Consider the following 24,939-nt stretch of genomic DNA (forward strand, 5'->3'; position numbering starts at 1 on the left):
TAAGTTCATTAATATGTTTTTTATTCCAAATTCTTATATGGCTTTAGTGCTTACTTCATATTTTCCTGCAAATTTTAAATTATGAGAAAACTTTCTCGATTATCGCAATTGCTGCACAAATTTAAATTAAAGCGAAAAAGTTAAATTTAAAATTCAATACTTACGCAGCATTTCTTTTGTGTAGTATGACAAACAAGTTTTATTTTTTATATATTTATTTTCTGGTGTAATTTATTACATTTTAATAAACAAGCTTTACATGAATTATTATAGTTCCATAGTTAGCGGCATGTAAATTACTTACTTAATTATTAAATAGCTAATATTATAAACGAATTACAGCTATTATAACAAGTAACAAATTGTTGTTGGCTTAAACTTTTTTTATTTGAAATGCCAACCATTTTTTTTTTGTCTATTAATTAAATTACATTTATTATAAGTACTGTGTTTTTATTTAGCTTGTTTACAGTATTTAAATAGATTTAATTCTAGTTGTGAAACATTCAAAGTGAGCTGCATTTGCATAACAAATACGTAAATTGATTTTTATTTATATTTATTTTTTTCAACGATTTAAATTTGCATTGGGAACATTAATAATTCATATTATAATTGATTGAAAATATTTGCGGGGGCTCAAGTGCAAACATTTTCATCAATATAACATAGCACACAAATACTACTTTTATTTTGAGAAAAAAAAAAACTCAGAGAGCGACCGATTGCATCGGTTCTTTAACGACTTCGTTCACGATCGGCTCGTGCCGTTTTTGTTGTTGTTTTGTGTTGCTCTTCTCGCTTGCCCGACCCGATTGGTTGAGTTTGAAGCAAAAGCTCTTTGTGCATGCGAGTGTGTGGTCGCTAAACACATCCATGTGTACGTGAATTGAGTGTGTGCATGTGTATGTGCATGTGCAGACCGCTTGCATTGATATTTTTGGTCTCTTTCTCTTTCCCACTTACTGACTCTCATTATGCGAACGCCAATCGCATCGTTCGTTAAACGATGTTCGTTCACGCACAATTCAAATCAAGCCGCTTAACAGAAAAGCAAAAGCTCAGAGCGAGAGCGAGTGAGTATAATTTTGTTTGTTCGATTGATCTCGCGAACAGAGTGTAAATAGTAAAACGATTAATTGTTATTTGCGAGCTATGCAATATACAGATTTATTATTATTATTTACTTATTTTATTTATTTATATTATATATATATTTTATTTTATTTTATTTATTTTTAAATTTATACAACTTGTTTTGAATGCAGCCTTCGCTTATCACTTAAAAGTATTGTTTATAAACAGTCGATGCATCTAAGTAAAATCGCTTGATTTCAACAATTTATATGGTATATACATATATGTATGTACATATAACTAATTCAGATTTGTATTATTATTATTGTTTAATAGTTAATAATATGTAGCAAAAGCTAAGGGTCTTAAGTACAAAAAGCTGTACTACATATTTTTAAATTATTTCGAATCCTATGCAAATTATTTGTAATAAAAAAAATTAAATAAAATATTTAATCAATATAAATTGTATAAATGTTCATATATATACAATATCTTTCTTTGTTTGTTATTCAAATGTAATTATTTATCAGACGGTTAGTCATCCTGTTTGATTTGCACTCGACAGGCGCGTATCCTTGCATGTGCACACAGAGTTCGTTGAATTTTTATTTTGAAAATGGCATTGCCAAGTCAATGGTGCGTATGAATGATGTGCATTATTATCTGTTTATTCTTTGCATTGTTATTCTATCAAGTTTGGCTGATGTTATGCAAAACGCCCTAATGTATGCATTTTTTTATTGCGTGCGCACCACAGAACAACTTTTCAACCGTAAACTGTAAATTTGGACCAAATATATATATGCATACATATATATTTATATATATATACTTTATTTTTATTGAATTTCATTTACATTATCAGCTATATCTAATTACGTCCGCGAAACTACGTGAGTGGCAATGCTTCACCTCTGCACAGACGATGATCCACTGCACCGCTGGCACTGTCCACCACGACGACAATGGCATGGCATGGCCTCTGCTCCCGGGTATTGTCGCCAGCCACATGGCCACGCGCTTGCAGCTGCTGCTGTGTTGCGTGCTACAGATTCGTCACTTGGGTGGTTGTTGTAGTGGTGGTGGCAGCCAGTGTCACCACTTGTGGCTGCTTGTGTATCGACTGACACTTGTCAGGTGCCGCCGCCACCACCGAGCGCTGCAGTCCATCCGCCCTGGTCGCTGTCAGCTCATCCTGCGCCACGGGCAGCCACTTGTCCAGAAACTTTGGGCGAAACAGCAGCGTGAATGTGCTGCGAAATTGTTTGCTCATGGAGCAGTAGAGTATGAAATTGATGCTGGAATTGATTAAAGCCAGTATGTCCATGAGGTCACCTAAGGAGTCAAAAGCGAATGAATTTATATGCTGCGCAGCTCGAGATGCCATCGAGTTGCTATACATAGTTCACACTTACTCAGCTTGAGATAGCACTGCAGCAGGAATGCATTGCCCAGCACCGTGTTCAGCAGCCCCATGATGCCCTGCGGGAACTCGGTGATGAGGAACAGCAGCAGCACCGCCAGCAGCATGCGTGTGGTGCGATCCGTTTGCTTCTCCTTCTCCAGAGTTTTGCTGTTCTTGCGCGGCCGCTCGGCCGACTTGCCGTTGACCACGGTCTTGGTGCCGTTGCTGGACGCCACCGCCGTCGACGTCGTCGAGGCCGGCTTGCTGGTCAGCTTCTTGCGCCGCCGCTTGGCCTCCAGCAGCGCCAGGATGAGCCGCACCGAGAGTATGGTCAGTGCGATGCAGGGTATCAGCTTGATGACCACGCTGTAGATCAGGAACGTGGCATTCAGCAGCAGGGGCTTGTGCAGGGCCAGGTCGCTGTGGGACAGCCGATAGACGGTCACGTTGCGCACCACAGTGGGCGGGGGCACAGCGGTGGTCGGCATGGGCGTGGTGCTCAACACGCTCACGTTCAGCCCTTGGGTATCGTTGGCCATTAGGCTGAGGGGCGTGGCATTTAGTGCAGGAAACGCGGCGGCTTGCAGCTCATTTCGATAGTCGATCAAGTACTGGCTCACGGGCACGCTCTTTATCACATTGCCCTCCGCATCCAGCTGCTCCATCCATTCGGCAATGGCCGTGATCAGATAGAGCGAGGGCGAAACCACCAGGACACACACCACATACGCTGTGGTGATGGTTATTATGGTGGTGCGCATGCCGCACCACAGTCGATTCTTTTGCGGATAGCCCACCGCAATGTAGCGCCACACGGCCAGCGTCACAGTCAGCCAGATGGAGATCGTGTGCAGCACCTGGGCAAAGATCGAGTGGAACATGATGAAGCAGGCCCAGCCATAGCTCAGCTTCTCCTCCCGGGGCAGACTGTCCTTCAGTATGTAATCGTGCACCGTGTACGGTATATACTCCAGCATGACGGCCAGGTCCGCCACGGCCAGGCCCGTCAGAATCGCGTTCGTGGGCGAGCGCATCTCTCGCCGCGTCAGCACGATGATGTTCAAGGTATTGGCAATGGTGCCAAGTATGCAAACCACCAGCGAGATGTAGCCGTGCATGTTCTTATAGCTGAAAGAGAGAGAGAGAGAGAGAGAGAGAGGGGAGACAGAAATGGAGTTAATGAGCAGATGGAATACCTAATGAGATTATCTATAAATAATTTATCCTGGCTAATACCTGTCTGGCAATAAGAATGTTGCTTCGTAAATGTGACCTTTAATTACCTAAGGCTTGCGTGTGGTAAGATGACGATTGGGGCTGCCTGGGCGGCTGCTTAAATTACTGCCTGTCTGTCTCGCTGTCTTTCTGTAGCAATTAGATGTGTATCTAACACTTGGCCATTACGTGCCGAATTGGCAAGGCGCCGCTGGAAAGACGTTGTCACGACCAGACAGACTCACACTCGGTTAGTCAGCCACTACAAGCATCACTCAAGATGCACCGAGGACTACGAAAAAGAAAGCAGCAAGTAAGGCCATTGCAGTCGAGCCTTATCGACTGCAGAATACTCATTCACCACGAATCGAATGGACTGTAGCATGTCAATGGGAATTTAAGCGTTTAAGTTTTCCAACTGTAGAAAATCCAATTTTTCTCGATTAGCTATCCCGCTAATTGACGTCGATATATACGTAAATCTTTGTGGGTAAATCTCAGCTCTCAACTTTCTAGCAACTTCAACCAGAAATGCCCCGAGTGGGCGTGTCGAGATAGTCTTGACACTTTTAATTTGATGGTATAACCGAGTATATGATATAAATTTCAAGTTTCCAGCTTTAATAGCCGTCAAATGGCTTACATTCACATCTACAGACGGACGGACACTGCACAAAACGAATATAGTAATTTCCCGTTACTGCATGAGCATAAAGAGAAAGAAAGAAAGACAAATTGTGTCAACAGTCGCACAAAGCCACAGACGCCGACAGACGTGCATTGAGTGCAGCCCTTTCACATGTCCACTGTGAGGGCAACGCGACGTATGCGCAATATTAACATCAAAGCTAAAAGGCAAACGGAGCGACATGCATAAAACAAGCAATTAACATGAATCAACAGTCGTGTTCATTTGACAGCTCGTTATTCTTTTTTCTTTTCTATTTTATTTTTTTGGTGACAATAGGAGAAGCGTTTTCATTGCACGCCCGTGGGAGAGAACAGCCGAAAATGATGTCAAAAATAAATGATTTGCCATATGAGAAAGCCGAACAAGAAGCAGAAAAAAAGCAGCAGCAGCAGCAGCAGCAGCAAAAATAGAAATGATTCCATTTTGATAGACAGCCGACATCCCACATCATGTCACATCATGTCGTTGAGGCAGTTTTTGTAATGGCTTTTAACTCGTTTCCGCCTCTGGCAGACGGCAGAGGAATTGATAGCGCAACGGAAGTGTTTGCCGGTTTGGGAGAATACCTAGACAAACTACAGGCATGTGGCGTATTTGCAGGTAAACAAGCTCACCTTCCTGTTTTTTTTTACCATTTTCATTTTGTTGACGCATTTTGTTAGTGGCATATTTGAGAGAAACATTCATCAAAGACTTTCGCAGCGCGCGAATTCCGCGCGCATTTTCCTTGTCTGCTCATTTAATATAGAATACCTGGCTTAGTTAAATTTATTGCTCCAGCTAATCCACGTTGATGGATAGCCATGTGGCCATGTTTATGTACGCATTAAATTCCTCTGTTTGTTAAAGTCTCTCTCTACTAGAATGGCTAGCTACTCCAAATGAGCTGCATGTGAAGCGCCTTGAAAATGTTGTTTAAGTCCCTGGGAAGCTGTTCCAGCTACTAATTGCTGGCCAGGCATTAGACTTTGCATTGCTGAGCATGTTTGTGATGCTAAAATTGGAAATGCTGTGCTGTGAGCCGCATAACATAACCCAAACAATTCGGCATCATTTCCAGGTATTTCAAGTTTACTGTTGAACAACTGGCCCACTGTTTCAGGTCCTCTCAGGCGCAGCAAATGGCCAGCTGTTACAAATCTCCAACTGGTCGTAAGGCAAACACGAGCTGTGAATATTTCATGCGAAAGTCGAGGTTTCAACAAATAGCTGAACATTACATCCAAGTGCGGCCTGAATGGCCGCAGCTGGCCAGCTAGAAATAGTTGCCTCAATGTTAGCTCGGATATGCAGAGCTCTTACGATCATTGCATAGCTCTCGGCTCCACTTCTACGTGCATCTACACTTACAATTAGCAGATTGAGTATAACCACTCTATAACAAGAAAATTTCTATTTCTGTTTATTTTCAATATTTTAGCAATATTTTCAATTACTTTCAACAATGCCGGCATGTAAATAATAGAGGAAAGAGAAGAGAGAAAACGAAACTTTAACAAATTTCCAGCACTTTCAGCGCTTTTGTTTTGCTGTTTACTTTGCATTGTTGGCTAAAGAAAAGAATCAAGATTTTTACTTAAAAGCAAACCAAATATATGTTTATGGCAGCACTGGGATCGAGTGTGTGCAGCAGCGGACCTGAGTGCCAAATGGCAACGTGTGGCCGCATTAAAGCTGCCTCCTGTCTGGAGTCAGACTGGCTTGATTGCCCCACACTTTTATGTAAGTTTAATTTCTTGCTGAGCAAACAGCCAAGCGGCAGGCAAGGGCACACCCCCACCTCCTGATGCTCCATTTGAGGGCTCACAAAGAAGAAGGTAACACCCTGAGGGCTCAGTCGGCCACCCGTCACCCACGTACGTTTACGTTTCTTTTTTTTTTTTTTTTTTTTTGAGGCCCAAAAGTTTCGGTCACCATTGAGCTGGGCCGTAAAAATTTAGAAATATTTCCAAATGCTTTTGCCTCTTTGGCTGCAAACTAAACAAAAAGCCAGGATGTGAAAAATTTATTCGTTCTGTTGTAAGCAGGCAAATGCTGCAGGCTTACAGTCCTTATTGGCATTGCAGGCAACTTTGTTTGCTCTGCACACATACAACAAACAGCACTTTCTCTCTGTGTGTATATGTGTGTGTGTGTGTGTGTGTATGCTGCGTGTGTGTGGCACGTGTGCAGCAGAGCGACTATAAAATTCAAATGCTTAGTCAATGTTAGATTGATAGAGCGCTAAGTCGCGAATATCGGCGCTGCATTTAAATGGCTAATAAATGAATTTTTTATTACAGCTGAAATTAATTGACTTTTACTCTCATTTCATTTCTGTTTATGTATTTCTCTGCTGGGTGCTATCAAATATAATTTAGTAGGGGCAAATAAAAATCTAGAGAGTTCAATTTTTACTAGTTTAACCTTGTCATGATGCAGACATACATAAATGCCAGCTCTTATTTCTCTGAACTTTTGCAAATGCGGAACAATAAAAACTGAAATTATATTGCAAAAACATTTTGAGTGGTTATAGCAAGCAGCAGAGAGAGAGTGAGAGAGAGAAAGGGAGAGAGCTGCTGCATGCTGCGTGTGTGAGTGTATGCTATGTAAGTGCATGCACATGTCTGTGCGTATGTGTGTGTGTGTTATATATTTTGTTATTGTATATGGATGTGATAGCAAGCACACACTCGACTAGAGCACTCTTATTCGTTCTCACCCCTTATACCTATTGATGAGCAATGAGCAAAGCGGGGTATATGGGTGTTTAGTGGGATAAATGCATTTCCTGTTGAGTTTAGCGGATATATGAAAACTAAAATTCATTTTAGATATGAGACTGATTTATATCAAGCTTGAATGAGGAAGAATTTGATTAAATTTTATTTTATTTTATTTTAATTTAATTTTTATTTATGTAAAACGAGTCTGATTACTTTTATTTATGAATCTAAAAGTAGTAGAGGCAAAGTTTTTCAATATCGACTCACACTAATATACTCCGCTGCTAATATAGCTGGAGGATCAGTTAAAAGTCTTGTTGGATCATCTCATACGATATTTGGTAAGCAATCTTCTTCTTCAATCTATAATTCATTCAACAAGAGCATAATTCCCTTTCAGGGTATCATCCTGTCCAGCACTTGCCATTGGCACACTCTTACGGATATTCCTATTATTTTCATATATTTCTCTCGTTTTACGAGCGTTGAGCATGCAATTTAAGTAAATATTTTGCGTTGCTCATATTTTATAGTTTAATTACATGTAATTTTTTTATAGCTGCTGCTGCAGCGGCTTCTGCTGCTGTCATAAAAAGCTCGTTTGACCCAAAATAAAAGAAATTGTCGAAATGTAAGCGAATGAGTTGGCGGCAATGTATTCAATTCATCGATTTTGGCAGTGCTTTAATTTCTAAATATCCTGGCGAGTGCAGTCGGCGTTGTCCTTGGGGAATGCTCGGACTGCAGGCATTGCCATAGACTTACCTCGTATGGAAATTATCCATGCCCGTGCCGCAATAGAGCGGCGTCGTATCATTGCTGCTAGCCATTGTTGTTGCTGTTGCTGTTGTTGTTGTTGTTGACACTCTAGACTGCCAAGGTCAGCAGTGGCAGAGGCAGCGGCAGAGCCGGGGGCGGTGTCAGCGGTTGCCTGTGCATGAAATGCGTTGCCCGCAGATGCATTAAAAATTTAATATTGTTCAAATGTCTGGCAAGTGCTGAAAGTGAAATAGATGATAATATAGCGTTAAACGTGGCGTATGATTAATTTAAATGGCAAACGGATGCGTATGCGCCACGTGCGCCGCAGCTACTTAAATATTTGATCACGCGCCTTAGCCCTAGCCCACAAAGTCGATTAGCGAAATGCGACAAAAATATCTCATGCGGCTCACGTCAAGTGGCTAAGCGGGAACATGCCCCCCGCACCGCACCCACAATTTAATTGCCACACTGACCAGCTGCATTGCAATTGCTGCTGCAACCGCCCCCGCTGACCCAACTGACCCAGCTGACCCAACTGACCCAACTGACCCAGGCAAATCGCATTAGTATTTGTGCAGCTATATGCCGGAATTATTCTCTTTATGCAAGGGCCAAATTAGATTTGTATTTGCAGCGCACGCAACCGAACGGCACGTCTTGCTTGGCAAGTGTTATCTGTCTTGTTGCTCTTGTATCCCACTCTTCGCATCTGTAACTGTAACTTTCTATCCATTTCGCTCAAATCTGCTGCAGAGCTCGTGTGCAAAGCCATTTGTTATCTGGCATGCGCTTTGCTTTGCACTCGTTGTGCGGTTAGCGCAGTTTTTCTCCGCTTTCCACAGTTTTTAATTGCATTTGCACGAGCAACTCCACTTGGCCAGCCCGTGCAGGGCGCGAACCACAGGCTACAGCAATTAACACGTACCACGGCAGGCGAAACCGCAACAAAAGCTCCTTAAATATGCAGCACAGCCAGCACGCCGGTTAGCAGGCAATTTGATTTGGAATTGGAATGAATTCGAAATGCACAGATAATAGTTAACCAGCTGGAGAGCGCCGAGGCTAGCAATTTAGCTTTGTAACTAATCGCATTTAGTTGCATCATTTTTTGGGCGGTGCTGAATCGTAAATTGAAATCGCGATTGGCCTAATGTGAAACGGGTTTTTAATGACGTTTATAGTCTTAGAAGATCCTTGATTGAATAATTGAATGAATATCTTTGCAGATCTTGAGGTTACTTATAGATATTGCTGCAGTATATTTATTATAAAGTTATTTCGTAGAGCATATTCAGCTTGGCTTCGACAGTCATTTAGACTTATAGCTATAAAAAAAAAAAAATGAAGATGAACAACCAATATTAATTGAATTTACCAACCAAAACCTTGACTTAACTAATCAGAAAGGCCTTAACGCAGTGAATTCTAATTAGAGTCTAGAGCTTATCCCTTATCTAATCGAAATCTATTTTATTAATATTTTGGTATTTAATATCAAGATTGCTAGTTATAAAAAATGTTGTTAAAATATTTGCAAATATTTCAATTTAAAAGTCATTTTAAAAATGTGAAAAAAAAAAAACAAAAAATATATAATAAATATTCTTTAATTAAATATATACATTTATATAAAAATTATAATTATTTATATATAATTGGATATTATTTTTATTATTTTTAATTTTTTCTCACTTCTCTTATTTATATAATTGAAGATTATTATTATTATTTTTTCTTTTTTAATTTTTTCTCGCTTCCTGATTAGTGCTAATTTTGGAATACTCTTGTCTGATTATAATTATTGATTATCAGATTATCAGATTGTATTGTTCTCTGCCAATCAGTCTGCGCTGAAAAATTTAATTGATAACAAAGTCTGATTGGATTAGCTTCATATGCAAACTTTACCCGCATATTGCTTCCACAAAATTGCTAGCTTCCATAAATGTTATGGACAAGTAATATAGACTTTTTGCAATAATTTATTTAACGTCTTTAATTTCCCTACGCTTTAATATGCAAGAGAAATTCCGATGGACACACACGCAGGAAACGGCTCGCTCACCAGCTGCGCTCGCACAACGAAATTCAAGGAACTATATACAGTTAAGAGTGCGTATTAATTTACTTTTAATTACATCAATTATCGACCGTGTGTGTGTGTGTGTGTGTGTGTGTAATGGCATGACAAATTAAATGATTAATTAGGCATATTTGGTGGCGCTTGCTCGAGCGCGCACAAAAGTATGCTATAATTTTCGCAACCCTGAAGGAGACAAGCGAAAGCAACAGATTTTATCGAATCAAGCTGGGCATCAATTCGGGAATCAACGCAATCAATTACACAACAACAGGAACTTCATTTTTCGCTTGAAATCCCTATTAATAACACAAATGTGGCAGAGATTCTCATTCTCATCTGTGGCACAGTTCAGTGGGCACACGTACAATGGACAATTGAGGCAGCGACTGATTTGTGCTTAGGTAGCTGCCCGGGAATGCCAATGCCAGTGAGTGAAAGAGATCAGCTACAAATCGGAATGCTTTCATTTGTGGCTGCTCCGCCTCCGCCCCAGGCAGACGGACAGCTCCAGTGTTGCCTTTGTGGCCAGCTGGCAAACAATGAGAAATGGCAATGACAAGTCCGATTGAAGGGATCACGTAACCTCAGAGCCAGACCCAGAGTCAGAGCTAGCCTTTTCTTTGCTCACTCGCCTTTGTCTTGGCCCCAGTATTATGTGGCTTGAGCACTTGATTTATGCATTGCAGCGTACATCACGGACATGACGGACTTAAAGCCGGCGCCCTTAAATTAATATGCATTTTCTGCCCTTGATTACAGTTATTGATCCGAGTGTGTTTATGTATTTTGCTCAACACGTTCGCCATTTAGTTTCATGCTTTGCTTTTTGCTTTTTGCATTTCATTTATTTTTGTGTGTAAACAACAAGTTGGGTTTGTTTACGCCAGGCGAGCCCCATTGGCATTATTTAAAAATTGTACTTTGCCACGGTTGCTCATTCACAAAATGAAATTGCAAGCGATGTGAGTTTACTGCGAATGGGCGGGAGATAACAGAACATAATAGCCAGCGATTTATGAAAATACCTTCAATCAATGAATCTAAATTGGTGCCGAGGGCGGAGAAGAGAAAAGTTGAATGAAGCCGAAGTGCGCAAAAAAATTACCAGGCTATGCCGAAGTAACTGGGCTATTGAGAGAAGGAGAGAATGCTTAAGGTAATATTGAATTAATAGAATAAGATAGTGAAGAGTAGGGCATGGATTTGCATTGATTCCTGTGCAACTCTCGCGACTATTTTAAGCTCTTGCTTTCCCTTTTTCTCTTTCTTATATTAGCTCATGCTCATATACAAATTTATCTTTCCCTCTTTGTTATTCTAGTAGAAATATGAAACTGCTCTACTTTTCTCATTATAATAGGAACTGATTGAGGAATCTGTTCGTCTGTCTGTCTGACTGTGTGATTCTCTATTACTGTTTATCTTTTTCACTCTCTCTCTCTCCCTCTCTAGAGCTTCCCCTCTACCTGTTTCTCCTCTCTGCCTCTTTCTCTATCACTCTATCTGGTTTTGCATTACTTGTAGTCTCTTTCTTACTTTATTCCCTTTTTACACTCTCAGTATCTGTCTTCTTGTCATTCTCGGCCTCTTGATCTCTCCTTCTTACCTTTTACTCATCTTCTTCTCCTCTTTCTATTACTTTCTCTGTCTCTCTTTCTTCTACTTGAATAGATGCTGATATGTGATTCTACATCTCGCTGTCTTTTAATCCCGCTCTCTCTCTCTCCCTCTTTCTAACCGTTCTCAGCTATGTTGTCTGCCTCGCGACTCTTTAATATATATTTATAATTAACTATATTGTGATGCACTCTCACGCGGCTGCATTGTAAATTTCTCATTAGTTTTGTGATTTTCTTGGCAACAGTATCAACATCAACAGCCACAACAACAGCCACAACAACAGCCACAACAACAACCACAACAACAGCGATAGCAATAACAAAACACCATCATCAAACTGTAACAAAGGCCAGCCGTGATTATAATAGAAGAGCTGACAGTCAAGCCAAGTGACGTGTAGTAGGCGAGTGAGGGGGCGTGCCGTGACGCTGTGCCACACTTAAAGTTGCATACATAATGCACACGAGCTGTCACGGCTCCACAGCAGCAGCAGCAGCAGCAGCAGCAGCAGCAGCAGCAGCAGCAGCAGCAGCAGCAGCAGCAGCAACAGCAGCAGCAGCAACGTTTAACTCAGCTGACGTATAATACAACTTTAATTGCTGGAATCTGCACTCTTGGCTTAAACGCCGCTGCTTTTGGCTTAACGCATTATATTTATCATGCTGTTGGCTTCCACAAAACAGTTGAGTCATGGCCACAGCGCAGCATAAATTGCAGGCGTGTGGGTGGCTTGGGTTTGTATTGCATTGGATGATTGTGGACTTGTTGTGGGCGGGGCTAGCATTGAATTGTTGCTGATGCCACATGCAGCACGTTTGCTTGGCCCCTGGCCATGACTGTGTATATATGTATGTATGTGTGTATATTTATGTGGAGAGTACAAGCACAGCTACAAATACGTATACAAATGCAAACATAACAGTTAACTGTAAATATTTTGGCAGCATTTCTATTCTGTCAGCTAATATCCTAACAAATTTCCGCCAGATGTCCTCGGCACAATCACCAAAATATTCTTTAATCTTCACGCTCTCTCTCTCTCTCTCTCTCTCTCTCTCTCTCTCTCTCTCTCTCTCTCTCGCTCGGTCTGTCTTTCTGCTCTCTGGTTTCTAGTCTTTTGTGTAGCTTTCTATGCCTGACTGCGCAAAAACAAAATTCTGACAATCTGTGTCAACTGTTGGCCAAATGCAAACGCAAAGCATAGAAGGGTTCGCTCATTCCGGATTAACAAATAGGCAAATACATATAGAAAGGAAATTGTTGCCATAGTAATTTACTTTTTTTGTTCTGATACTGTCTGAGCTTGTTTCAAGTGGGCTACAAAAGAATTGTCTAAATTTAAAATTAAAAAAAAAAAAAATACAACAAACAAAAATGAATACTTTGCTATGACAATTTTTGTTTTTAATATTCAACTGGTCTCCACTTGAAATGGGGCTTCAGGGAGGTATGCAAAAGAATATGAAGAGCTCTCCTAAAATTTCAAATGAATATATTTTTAATCAGCATCAAGAGCCAAGTCGAGTTGTTCTTCCGTATCCGTGAACAAAGCTTTCATTAGTTCATAAATAAGAGATTATGAGTTTGAGTTGCTGAATTATGTATATCTTCTTATTATATCATATTATATACTTTATACAATTTTATATATTTATAACAGATTCTACCTAGTCTTTTTCTTATTCTCGTTGGATTTTTACTCTACCTTTCTCTTTTCTACTCTGAATGCCTCTCTCTCTCTCTGTTTATCTGCTTCACTCTCTCTTTTTCTGTCTTTTTCCCTCTTTGTGTCTCTCTTTTTTGCATTTATTACCTAATTGAATCTCATCCACTTTAGACTCAGATATGCGAATGGAAATTCAATTTCCATCTGTTAGCTCAGATGATTTTGCAGGTAACAACCTTAATTACAGTTAACAATTGTATCATTCGTACAAGTCCTCAGCATTCCTTTCAAGCATTCCCTTGGCACATTCATTTGGTTTAATCTTAGTTTAATTTGCACATCGCAATGGTGCCAGAGAAGCCCGTTGACAGAGCAGTGGCCTTGCTATTGCCCTTGCAAATGATTCAAATGTCAGTCAGCTACGGTTGTTCCTGTTGCTGCTGCGTCTCATTTAAAAAATTCCTTAATGGCGATGGAAAAACTCGATTTATTGTGAAAAATGCAGCTGAAGGAATTTGTTAAGTCGTATTCACATTACGATATGCATGTGTGTGTGTCTCTGTAGGTGTAACTTTGCTTGTGTGTGTGTGTGTGTGTGTGTGTGTGAGTGTCTCTATTTTCTGTTGTGCTATATTCATGCTCAGCGCTCTCCTTTCAGTCCCATCAAGCATACGTCATGTTGTCTGGCAGCAGACAAAAGCGAGCTCATTTGACATTCGCATATCATATAATAAAATTGCTTAAGGAAGCGTTCATAAAAAACTTGCACATCAAAGCCAGAACTTTTTCGTGCTTAACCCATTACCAAAGAGAAGCGCATCAAGAATTTAAGTATATGGATATGCTTCAAGTCTGATGTCTGCTGTCAGCTGCAACCAAAAAATTTGACATTGAGGAATGAATTTATCATCACTCAAGAGCATCTCTGAGAATAGCGAATGCACAATAGTTATAAGGCGAATCAGGCAGCTGGAATGGTTAAACAATGAGCTACTAATGATATGATTGCTATGCATAGCCAAACATTCTGAATCTGAATCTGATTATTAGAGTCTGCGTCATCAGGTTTGGGCATGCAAATTGGCACATTCAATGGCTTCAGCCAGTTGGCCTGACTGACATAATAATCACATTAATTACGGTTAGTCGGGGCTTGCAACAAGCACCTGGCTTATCAATGCAATTACACATGAGCTCATGTTATTTGCAGCTGCTATCAATGCATTGTGCATGGATTAGGATTAGTGTCAAACGTTGCCAGTAAGCCAGTAAATCTGGTCAGAATTGTCGCATATAATAGATAAGAGCAAACGCCTGTTGGCCTAATTGAAACGTGCCCGTTCAGGCTGAAAGACCTGTTAGCCAGCTGCCATTTAGCCAGCTGCCACTTGGCCAACTGAATGCCGGCAATTTGCACCAGCAAAAGTTGCACATGTGCCGAAGCGTGTAAATAGCTTAACAAAGTGAAAGTCCTCTGCAAGGAGCACGTCCCCGAGTGGCACAACAAAGCTGCTGCTAATTGAGCGAACGACCTGAGCGAAGACAAGCTCAACTTTGCAACTCAAATTGAAGATGGAGTGCTAAAGGAGCTCTGCTAAATTATGTAGCTGGGAAAAGGACACGTGTCTGTGTCAGTAAAGTAAATATATGATGTGCAGCAGGACTCTAATGCAAACTACTTTCCACCTGCTTTGAATGCAATAGATGGGCTGCAATATAGTTGCAAATATAGTTGCTTTGTCAATTGATCCACACTCGCTCCGAAACTCAATTTGAGCCTCACCAAGACTCACGCGGCCCGTGCGCCATATTGTGCCATGAAAAATCAATTTGAGTTTACCTGACATTGCACCTGAACTTGATTTAAATACATTTTAAGTGTTCGCGCCCTCACACATAATAAGCAGCTGTCAGTCCGCCCAGTTGACTGCTCACGGCGCCTGCCTCGATTGGCAGGCAACTGGTTCCTCGACCCGCTTCCATTCAGCCGCAGTCACTGCCTGCCGCCCACTGTCCCCGCTGTCGTGGGCATGGTCAAGTGAACAAGTAGTCTGCCATTAAATAGACGCACTGGAGCGGACAGCACGGTCTTGAGGCCGCCATTCAAATACTTGAGGCAAGGTCAAAATTATGTAAATAGCCATTGAGCTAAGGACTCGAGCGAGTAATTACGAATCCTGCTGGTAAACAGCTAAAAAAAACATGCTACCGGATACGGTAAATACAAATGTAATGATAGAAATTTAAGGTACTGAAAAAAGTTTGCAGCGCTTATCAATGAGTCAGTCGGTCAATCTTTGTAACCCTCTCTCTCTCTCTCTCTCTCTCTCTCTCTCAGGTCTCAGTTTCGTTCTGTATCTCTGTTACTTTCCCTTCTTTTAATTACAGGGCTTTTGCCTTGTAGACAAGTACGCAGGTATTCCAGCTATCGCGATAAACAGTTTTTTGCATTTCAGCTTTTTTCAACAAAATTTTTCGTTTTTGGTATTTGCTGAGGAAATGCGTTTTCTTTGATGCTTACTCAGGGTAAACAATGAAAAATAGTGAAACAAAATGCTCCTGCATGGCGCGCAATACACCAGATAATGGCGACGGAAAGTGTCATGGCTTTCAGCGGAAATGGCATTCTTACCGTAGCAGGAGCTTAATGTGCTCCAGAGTGAAGGGCTCAAGAAGCCCAAATACCCTAGCCATGAGTACAGAGTACACACTATCTCTCTCTTTCCCTCTCTCTCTCTCTTTATATATAATATTGAAAAATATTTAATTGAAATGTGAATGAAAATTGTCAGCAGCTTGAGCTGCATATTAAATGGATATCCACAATGCCGCACTGCGGGTAGCCTAGCGTTAGTGTCCTGGGAGTGGGCGTGAATGGCCAAGTTTTCGTATTGTTGGATGATAATTCGAATGAATTACTTGTGGCGCGGCTTTGTGATGTTACGCACAAGTAAGCTTTGCATTCCTTGATTCCGTGGAGACGCCAAGTCGCCAGTCCAATAAAAATGCCTTGCAGGACATTGCGAGGCTGTGATTTCCAGCGACAAGGACAATATATAAACAGCAACAGCAACAGCAACCACAACTGGGAGAGTGAATGGAGGCTGTTAAGGCAGCTAGAAACATCTCGTTATCATAATCAACAGCTACCGCTTACAGTTGTTATTGTTGCCGCTGCTCCGCCTTCGCGCCGCTGTCAGCGCCAAGGAAAACGACATTAATGGATACATCAAAGTAATTTGATTGCATTTTGCCACAATGGATATGAATGAGGGGAAGAACGAACGCATGGGCCCCAGCGAATGCAAAAAATATACATACAAATGTTTTGTATATACACACACCCATACCCACACGCATCTAAGGGCATGAAGTAGCAGCTTGTCGGAGTACCAGCAAACTTCTTCTGTTTGTCCATGATATCCAGCTGTGCTGCCAGCCTCTACTCATTTTCTCGGTCTCTGCGGCCCATAAAATGTGTGCCGCTCGGGCTCAATGTTGTGTTAATTTCATTTGCGTTCAGAAATAGATACAGCCAAGGGAGTGGGAATACGCTTGCTACCCTCCCAGAATTTCTGCAGTCAGCTAACGAAATTATGTAGTTACAATTGGGAGGCATGTCCGACCAGCCGAAGGCCAAGTCCAGTCATGCATCTGAGCTAGAGTAATTCTGCAGGCAATGCTTGAATTGCAAAAAATGCAGAACACAAATAGATACAGGATACTATGATACAGGGATACAGATGACAGGAGACAGGATATTGCATACAGATTACTAAATACTGGATAGTACTGGATAGAAATACAGAGATATATAGATATAGAAATACTGAGATATATAGATATAGAAATACAGAGATGTATTTTGTATCTTGTATCTTGTATCTTGTATCTTGTATCTTGTATCTTGTATCTTGTATCTTGTATCTTGTATCTTGTATCTTGTATCTTGTATCTTGTATCTTGTATCTTGTATCTTGTATCTTGTATCTTGTATCTTGTATCTTGTATCTTGTATCTTGTATCTTGTATCTTGTATCTTGTATCTTGTATCTTGTATCTTGTATCTTGTATCTTGTATCTTGTATCTTGTATCTTGTATCTTGTATCTTGTATCTTGTATCTTGTATCTTGTATCTTGTATCTTGTATCTTGTATCTTGTATCTTGTATCTTGTATCTTGTATCTTGTATCTTGTATCTTGTATCTTGTATCTTGTATCTTGTATCTTGTATCTTGTATCTTGTATCTTGTATCTTGTATCTTGTATCTTGTATCTTGTATCTTGTATCTTGTATCTTGTATCTTGTATCTTGTATCTTGTATCTTGTATCTTGTATCTTGTATCTTGTATCTTGTATCTTGTATCTTGTATCTTGTATCTTGTATCTTGTATCTTGTATCTTGTATCTTGTATCTTGTATCTTGTATCTTGTATCTTGTATCTTATGGGCAGATGCAGATACAGATGTAGAAATACAAATACATTGTCTAATACAGCACTTTCACCTACAAACTCATTATTTCACACACATACACACTCACACACATTTGCTTCAAGAGTTTCAGCATTCGAGCACCAAGCCTTATGTGTGCTGCATGCCACAGCTCCTTTCAATTATGCAACAAAGAGATAAAGTATTTAAGTTATCTAAAATGTCTGGGGTATTCAGAAAATGTTGTCAAGCTGCCTCCCATTACACACATATGGAAGCATTTCTGTGGCCGTTTTGGCCTTGTGTCAATTTATGCAAATTTTTAAAGGAATTGTTTTAGGCCGTTGTGGCTCAGCCCAGATGTAGGTCCAGGGATTTTCCAATGGACTTGCCTTGTATTGTTATGCCAGCCGTTAACTGGTGTTTGGCATCCTGATATTCAGTCGAAGCAGCCGCAAATTGAGTTGCAGGCATCGTAAGCCCCTGGGTCAGCTTGATTGATTGAGGCAGTGGCAAACAAGTTCATTTGCCAGAGTTCAAGGTGGCTTAAGTCAAGTGAAAAGTTCTGTAAACTCATTCGAGTGCACCTAATCTAAATTCTCTACTAATGCCGTTGTTTGTACACAAGTACACTTGATGGCGTTTCGCGTATCCGTTGCGATCAAAATACATAATCAAAAGTAAACAATAATTTTGTTAACATTTCTTTTCATGATATTGGCCTTTCGTTCTGACGCCTTGGGCCCTGTGCACTTAGCCTGATATTTGAACTCGTCTCATTTCCATGAAACAATTTGATACGCATTTTAAAGCGTTGGCGGCCAACAAAAGAGAGAGAGAGAGAGAGAGAGAGAGAGAGAGAGAACTTCAGCTACGTGAAATATTCAAAATAGAAAAAAATAAAAATAAAAATAAAAATTCGCATGAAAACAAATGAAGCCCATACGCAGCGTGGGCTCCCAAAAAGCTGTCAAATATGAATAATGGATGCATAGAGGAAACTGTTCAGTAGCTTTCCCTTTTGCGCAGACTTGAAGACAACATTTAAATTGCGAGAAAAATGTCAAGTTAGCTTTAAAAAAACTTGCACGGCCTACGCATTTGACTGGCTGGCAGCCAGGTCAAGTGTGAGGACCCTACTCCGTTTATATAATTTCGGGAAGTCCTCACGCTGACCACGCCTGACAGTTGCGTACGGTGTCCATGGCGCACAAAGTCTCAAATATTTTATAGGCCTACGTGTTGGCCATAGCTAATTTATTTTACTTCCCTCAGTGGCTGTGGCAATGGCAACGCTTTAAAATGTGGCTGACAACTTTAGTTCAGTTTGTTGATCTTTTGTCTGTTTGGCAATGTACTGGGAGGGGGGCTCCAATCAATTGCCAGCTTCTTATCGGAGCTGACAGACAGCGGACAGCGCTGACAAAGCAGAGGAAGAAAGCAGTCTTATTATGACTGAGAGTTCTAATGCTGGCCTCATCAGCTCAATTCAAGTCTCACCTCCAGTCAGGACGGCTCTCTGATTGATGTGCTTATTTACTTTGTTGTTTCATTCGCAGACATAAATCATGCAGTCAGGCTTGGGCTCTGCGTGCGATGAATTTACATTTTCATTTCTTATGCTTCCATTCACTAAAGGTTAATTTCCCGCGATTTGTTTACCAATTTTTTACAATTGTTTGAGCTTTTGCCAGCCGACGTTGGAACATTAATAGTCGTATGCCATATGTGTATGTGTGTGTGTGCGAGTGTGTATGCTAAGCTGGCTTCCCATCCGGCGGCGCCTACTGCCCGAGCACATACGAGTATTTAATTAACTTGGCCAGCAGCCAGGCAGCCTGGCGGCACATTAGCACTTCACATATCGCATGGCATATCATCTTGGCAGAGCCAGGCCAAATGTCATCAGCACTAATGGAATAATTTGAAATCTACTTAGCAGCAAGGACACACAGTGAGCACTGATATATATTTCTTTTAATTATTTTACGCACTGTTGCCACAAAGTAACACAGAGAAAACATTACAGCCAGCTGACACTCAATTGGGCGTGTCCCAGGACCTCGTACATGCTCATGCTGTGAGCAGCGCAGTTTGTTTTAATTAACAATGAAGTTGACTAATTGAATTAGGTGCGAGCGCTGGCTGACATGGGAAGCGAAATGGCCCCGCAGTTTAGTTTCTTTCAAGTCCTGTCATAACAAATTACACTTCCGCCTGAAAGTAGGCTATGAAATTTTAATGCACATAAAATAATTGCTATTTCGAAACTTTGTAGCAAAGCCTTCAATTGCAGTTTATAGCTAAGTAGAACTGGATTGTATAACAAATATAAATATACATTGAGCTAAATTGGAACGTGACAAACTTTCATAATTTCCACAAGCCGAAGCAAGATACGTATATAATTATTTGTCCGTCCAATTACTTAGCGAAGCAGGCAAGTAGTCTAGGCTAGCTAGTTATGTAAACAAACTTACTGATTAGTAAACACTTTCATAGTCTATGGCGCAATCAATCAGAAACCTTAATTATTTAATTGGGCGACCCTAGCGAAAACATGATACAACATGCTGACCGCAGTTTATGGCAGGCGACGCATAAAAACTAAGCCAAACTACTTTACACACTTCTACACAAACACAAGCACACACGTATACACACACACAGCACTCACTCACAGATACGTGCGCTCAATCAAAAAGGTTATCATGCCTATTTAGTTCGAATTATACAAAAGCTTGATTGCAGCTCTAGATCCTTGGACTAGTTTATGACCCAATTGTGCCAAAGAGTGTGTCAATTTGCGTTGCGTTGCGCTTCGCGCCACCCTTAGCGAAATTAGAAGAAAACACTTCAAATGCACTTTCGCTTTCACCCACCCAACCACCAGGCCAACCAACCATCCTGCCATCAGCAAGCGGCTCACGCACATGCTGCAGTTGCACTGCCTCAGCATTGGCATTTCAGTCTTCAGTCTTCAGTCTTATTTGATTTTCAATAACGTGCCAGAATGTTCACTGAGCTGTCTATTAAAAAAAATTAAAAAAAAATAAAAAAGTGGAATAAGCTTGGCCACACATTCGTTTGGCCTATTTAAAGTGCAATGGGCTGTTGGCGGGGCCATCGAGTCAGCTTGGGATCGACGGGGGCGCTCGCTCGTTATCTAAAATGCTCGTCTTCTATATGTATATTTATGGTTAATTCATAGTGACTGTCTGCAGCTGTGTCCGCCTTCATTACCGAATTATAGCGCTTTCATGACTTTGCCCTTAACCTGAACCAAGTGTCGCAAAGTCGTTAACAGCGTCGCCCGCCATTGCTGTCATCAAAAAACGTGAGGCAGCATGTTGACAGTTTTGCAGGCTATGCATGACTATGCAATGCCCTAGACTATATACTCTAAAGTAAGTTGATGCAAATGAAAATGTTCTCTTTTTCAATATGCCCTTTCAAAGAAAGTATCTTCAGCCTCATTGTCCAGCTGTGGCAAATGATGCCCTCTATCACCTTCTTAGCTAAGCTTTTTGCCAGTTCAGCTGGGTCTGGTCTATTTTAATAGTCATGCCGCATGTTGCACCATCACAGATCGGACAGTTGGGGCAACTGGGCAGCTGATATGCTTGGGGCACGTAAGAGGCGGTCAAGCAATTTCACAGCAATTCAGAATTCACTCAAATGTTGCAGCAAGCTGTTAAATAATCATTTCGCATTGCCAAAAGTGATTTATTTGTGAAGATGAATATATATACATATTTAATTATATGCATTATTCAAAAGTCAGCCATCGTCTTCAGGCGAGCTCATAAATTTGGTTTGACAACTTTGCCCTGTAAACCGAGGCGCAAGTGAATAAATTTCGCTGCATTTAAAGTTAATGTGGAGTATATTAAGTTATGCAGCTTCCCTTCCCTTTGCCGACTTCCAACATTCTGGCCAAGCTGCTAAATTTGTTGTCACAATTCTTATTGCTGCGCCATAAATTGTTGGCCCAAAGAGTCCGCAACAAGCGGATGCAACTTTTTACGAGGCTTAGTTCTGAGTGCTCTAAAAACAATATTTGACAGCAAAGATTTGGCAGGCGGAAAGCGCCGGCTGCAGCGCAAGTTGTTGGCCATTGTTTATCATAAAACTTGAAATGTTTTATTAAATAAAAGGAAAGTTGTTTTTCTACATCTCTCTCTGTTTTGTAGGAAAAAGTTTGCTGAGAACAAGCTAAACATGGACAGCTTTAATACTAAATGTAAATGTTTTACATTTTACAATAATTTAAATGTCATAAATGAGATTGTTTAAGCAGAGCTATACATTTCTTAAAGCCACTGTTAAATCTTAATTTTCGTCTCTTTATTTGTCTGCAATTGTATAAATAGCTCCAGCAATTGCTGCCGTACATCAGCTCACGTAAGCAGCCAATTCATAAATAAATCCGGCAAAAAGAAAAAGAAAAATATGAAGAGGGAAAAAAATGTAATTTTATGATAATTGGCATTACGTGCGACTTGGCTGACATATCATTTGCAAACAAATCTGCGTCTAAGTGAGCCATAAAAAATGGCAAGGCCCACGACCTGCGGCAATTGTTGTGGCAACGCGAGCAGGGCGCACTGCCAGCCAGGTCAGCAACGCAGCAATACATTTAATATGAAACAATCAGAGGCCACATGATAGGCGCCCAACTTCTGGCATATCGTATATCAACTCAAATTACGCAAGCATACACAATCAACAATCAACAAAAAACAAGAAACGAAAGCCAAAAATAAAAAAGAAAACAACGAAAGCGACAACGAAAACAAAGGAAACTCTAATAATATCAGCTCAATAGCAAAAACAAAACAAAAAGGCAAATGGCGAATGACAAAGAATCAAAGCGAAATTCAATCAGCAGGAAACGGGAAACGGCATAAATAAGGGAAAAGCCATGTTGATATGGCCGTGGCTTAGGCCCTGATTCTTATATCAATACTTTATTGCGTATACGCAGCGTTATGCAAATTGCTTGTTTACTTAATTTCAAGACAGCAATAGCTCATCACTACGATTTCTCTTCTTCTTTATTTTTTCTGTTCCGATTTAACCAAAATACTTTATAATTTTGGCTCGGAATTAGTTTGGCGAGAAAGTTTGGTCAGCAGTTCGCGCGCTGAAAGTTTCAACTGATTTTTGATTAAAACTTCAGGCAGATGATGATGCTGCTGCTTTACACGAAAACAGACCAGCAGTGCTTTGATTTGGATGCCATGACCAAGCGCTAAACTTACAGCTGTAAAAGTTTTATTCAAAACTTAAAAAAAAAATAAATAAATAAATAAAAATAAAAATAAATGAAATGAAGCTAAGCGAGAAATAATGAAACTTAGCCTCAGAGACTGATAGATATTTCTGGCCATTAAAGGGCATACGCAGAGGGGTTGGATTTTAATTAAGTTTTGGGTAGGCCATTGATTGATGACGCCCACTGTTGAGCAGCTTCATTGCTTTACGCTTGTCCCGTTCGTGTTTCAATTAATGGCAACACGAATTCTAATTAACACAGCTGCCACAACAGCTGCACACACCTGTCATAGAAAGGGAGAAAGCGAGGGAGAGAGAAAGAGAGAGCGTGGGAGATGCGCCTGCAATGCGCCAATGAGTTGTGTTGCATGGCTGGAAAATCACTTGAATAATTTCATTTCAATGCACAATTGAAAATGCACTCCATCTCTCTGTCATGTCCTGATTTTCTACCTGTGCCTCATTGTTTTTCCAGTTATTGGCAGCCAATTCGAGGAGCTTGTTTCATAACCCTAGCAAAGCCATCCATATACACTCAAGTGTCGCACACTTGTCTTTTCAATGCATTTTCCTCGTCTTGTTCTAGCTCTTGTTCTTATTCAGCGTATTTTATTTATTGTCTCTCAAGTAGCACTTTCTTTTCTATTTTGTGTCGTCACGTGCCAGCAACGTGCGCCTTTATATTCCTAGTGCCATTTCGAGATTGCTTGAATTGTTTCGCATTCGGTATTGTCCTATTTGGCTAGGGACATTATTTTTCCCACCCAAAGAGTTGCCTTAAAATTAACTAAGCTGCAATATTATGAAAGCAACGAAATAAAATGTAGAAAATAATTTGATTCGATTATTTGCCATGCACATTAATAGCCGACTATTTGCCAGCAATTGGAAATTGAGAAATGTTTCTTAGCCGACATTAGTAACACTTCATTAATTTTAATCGAGAAACACACAAATTATTCAGGCGTATTGTGCAATTGAACATTCTCAAATGAATGGAAAATGTTGTGGCTTCAACGGTCTCTAACAAATGATTAAAGCATTTTTGCTCCAGAAGCAATTGAGTGGAAATTTAATCGAAATTGTAAAATGAAAAATATGAAATTATTTGTTGTGTAAAATCAAAGAAAATACACGAGATTTATTTATAAATTTATTTCGTAGCTAACACGAAATTGACTCTATCTGAAATGATATTCCCCACTGAATTTAGAATTTGCATCTCTAACGTTAAGCACATGATAAATGGGGCTATAATAATTCAGGACACTTACAGCAACTGGGGACTGCAGCTCGCAAAGATAAAGTTATTTATTTATTATACTATTTAAATGTTACACACATTTTCATTTTTTTTTTTTTTTTTTTTTTTTATGTACTAATGTAGTTCAAGTAATTTAAGTTTCACATAGTTTCGCTGACCATACGATAGCGAACGTATTGTTTAATGAGCGGAGCCGATCGTGCGGCTATTAGAACCGATTCGCGGCGCACGAAATACAAAATAGAACTGAGACAACATTGCCGAAAATTCGCATGATATAATTCGCAGCGAAGAGCCGGACTCTGACGATGGACGAACTAGCGACGACAACGACGACGACACTGGCCGAAGACGAGAATACGCGTAGCCTGGCTAAACGCAGCGAGCGGCAATCGAGCTGTGCGCGATTCGCAGCAGCATTTGGCGGCAACTGCTGGCAGTAATTTGGCCGGAAAGGCAGAAACTAAGTTAAGTTCCACAGCTGTCGCAGGCAATGTGGAACCCAATCACAGTGCAAAGTCAAACAAAAACAAGCAAAGTCAAACAAAGACAAACGCTGTCTGCAAAGGCTTTGCTCTTTGCTTGCCCAGAGACTCTCTTAAATTGGGCTTTGCTGCGCAGGCGCTCTTCCAAGCCAGCTGATGTGGGCCAAACAGCTGTTTACCGTTAGCTGTTGCTCGCTTGACAATATTTATGTTTTTGGCTTAGTTTTGCTTTGTGCTGTGTTTG

At 40.5% G+C, this 24,939-nt stretch overlaps 1 protein-coding gene across 2 annotated transcripts in view; it reads right to left on the reverse strand.

Annotated features, from left to right (window-relative positions):
* Window positions 1–1,529: 1,529 nt before the first annotated feature.
* The window catches only part of LOC6582141 (G-protein coupled receptor dmsr-1), a 40,343-nt gene continuing 16,933 nt past the window's right edge, over window positions 1,530–24,939 (reverse strand). The window contains exons 1-4 of one of the 2 annotated variants that reach the window (XM_015162297.3): window positions 24,221–24,638; window positions 7,865–8,097; window positions 2,496–3,613; window positions 1,530–2,415 (exon numbers count right to left, since the gene is read on the reverse strand). In XM_015162297.3, the coding sequence (XP_015017783.1) occupies window positions 2,126–2,415; window positions 2,496–3,613; window positions 7,865–7,929 (1,473 nt within the window). In that variant the 5' untranslated portion in view covers window positions 7,930–8,097; window positions 24,221–24,638 and the 3' untranslated portion in view covers window positions 1,530–2,125. Of the gene's footprint in view, window positions 2,416–2,495; window positions 3,614–7,864; window positions 8,098–24,220; window positions 24,639–24,939 lie in introns of those variants that run through there. The other variant, XM_032731387.2, reaches the window with a different exon arrangement.

The sequence above is a fragment of the Drosophila mojavensis genome, unplaced genomic scaffold (assembly GCF_018153725.1).
Source record: "Drosophila mojavensis isolate 15081-1352.22 unplaced genomic scaffold, ASM1815372v1 contig_74, whole genome shotgun sequence".
Taxonomy (NCBI): Eukaryota; Metazoa; Arthropoda; class Insecta; order Diptera; family Drosophilidae; genus Drosophila; species Drosophila mojavensis.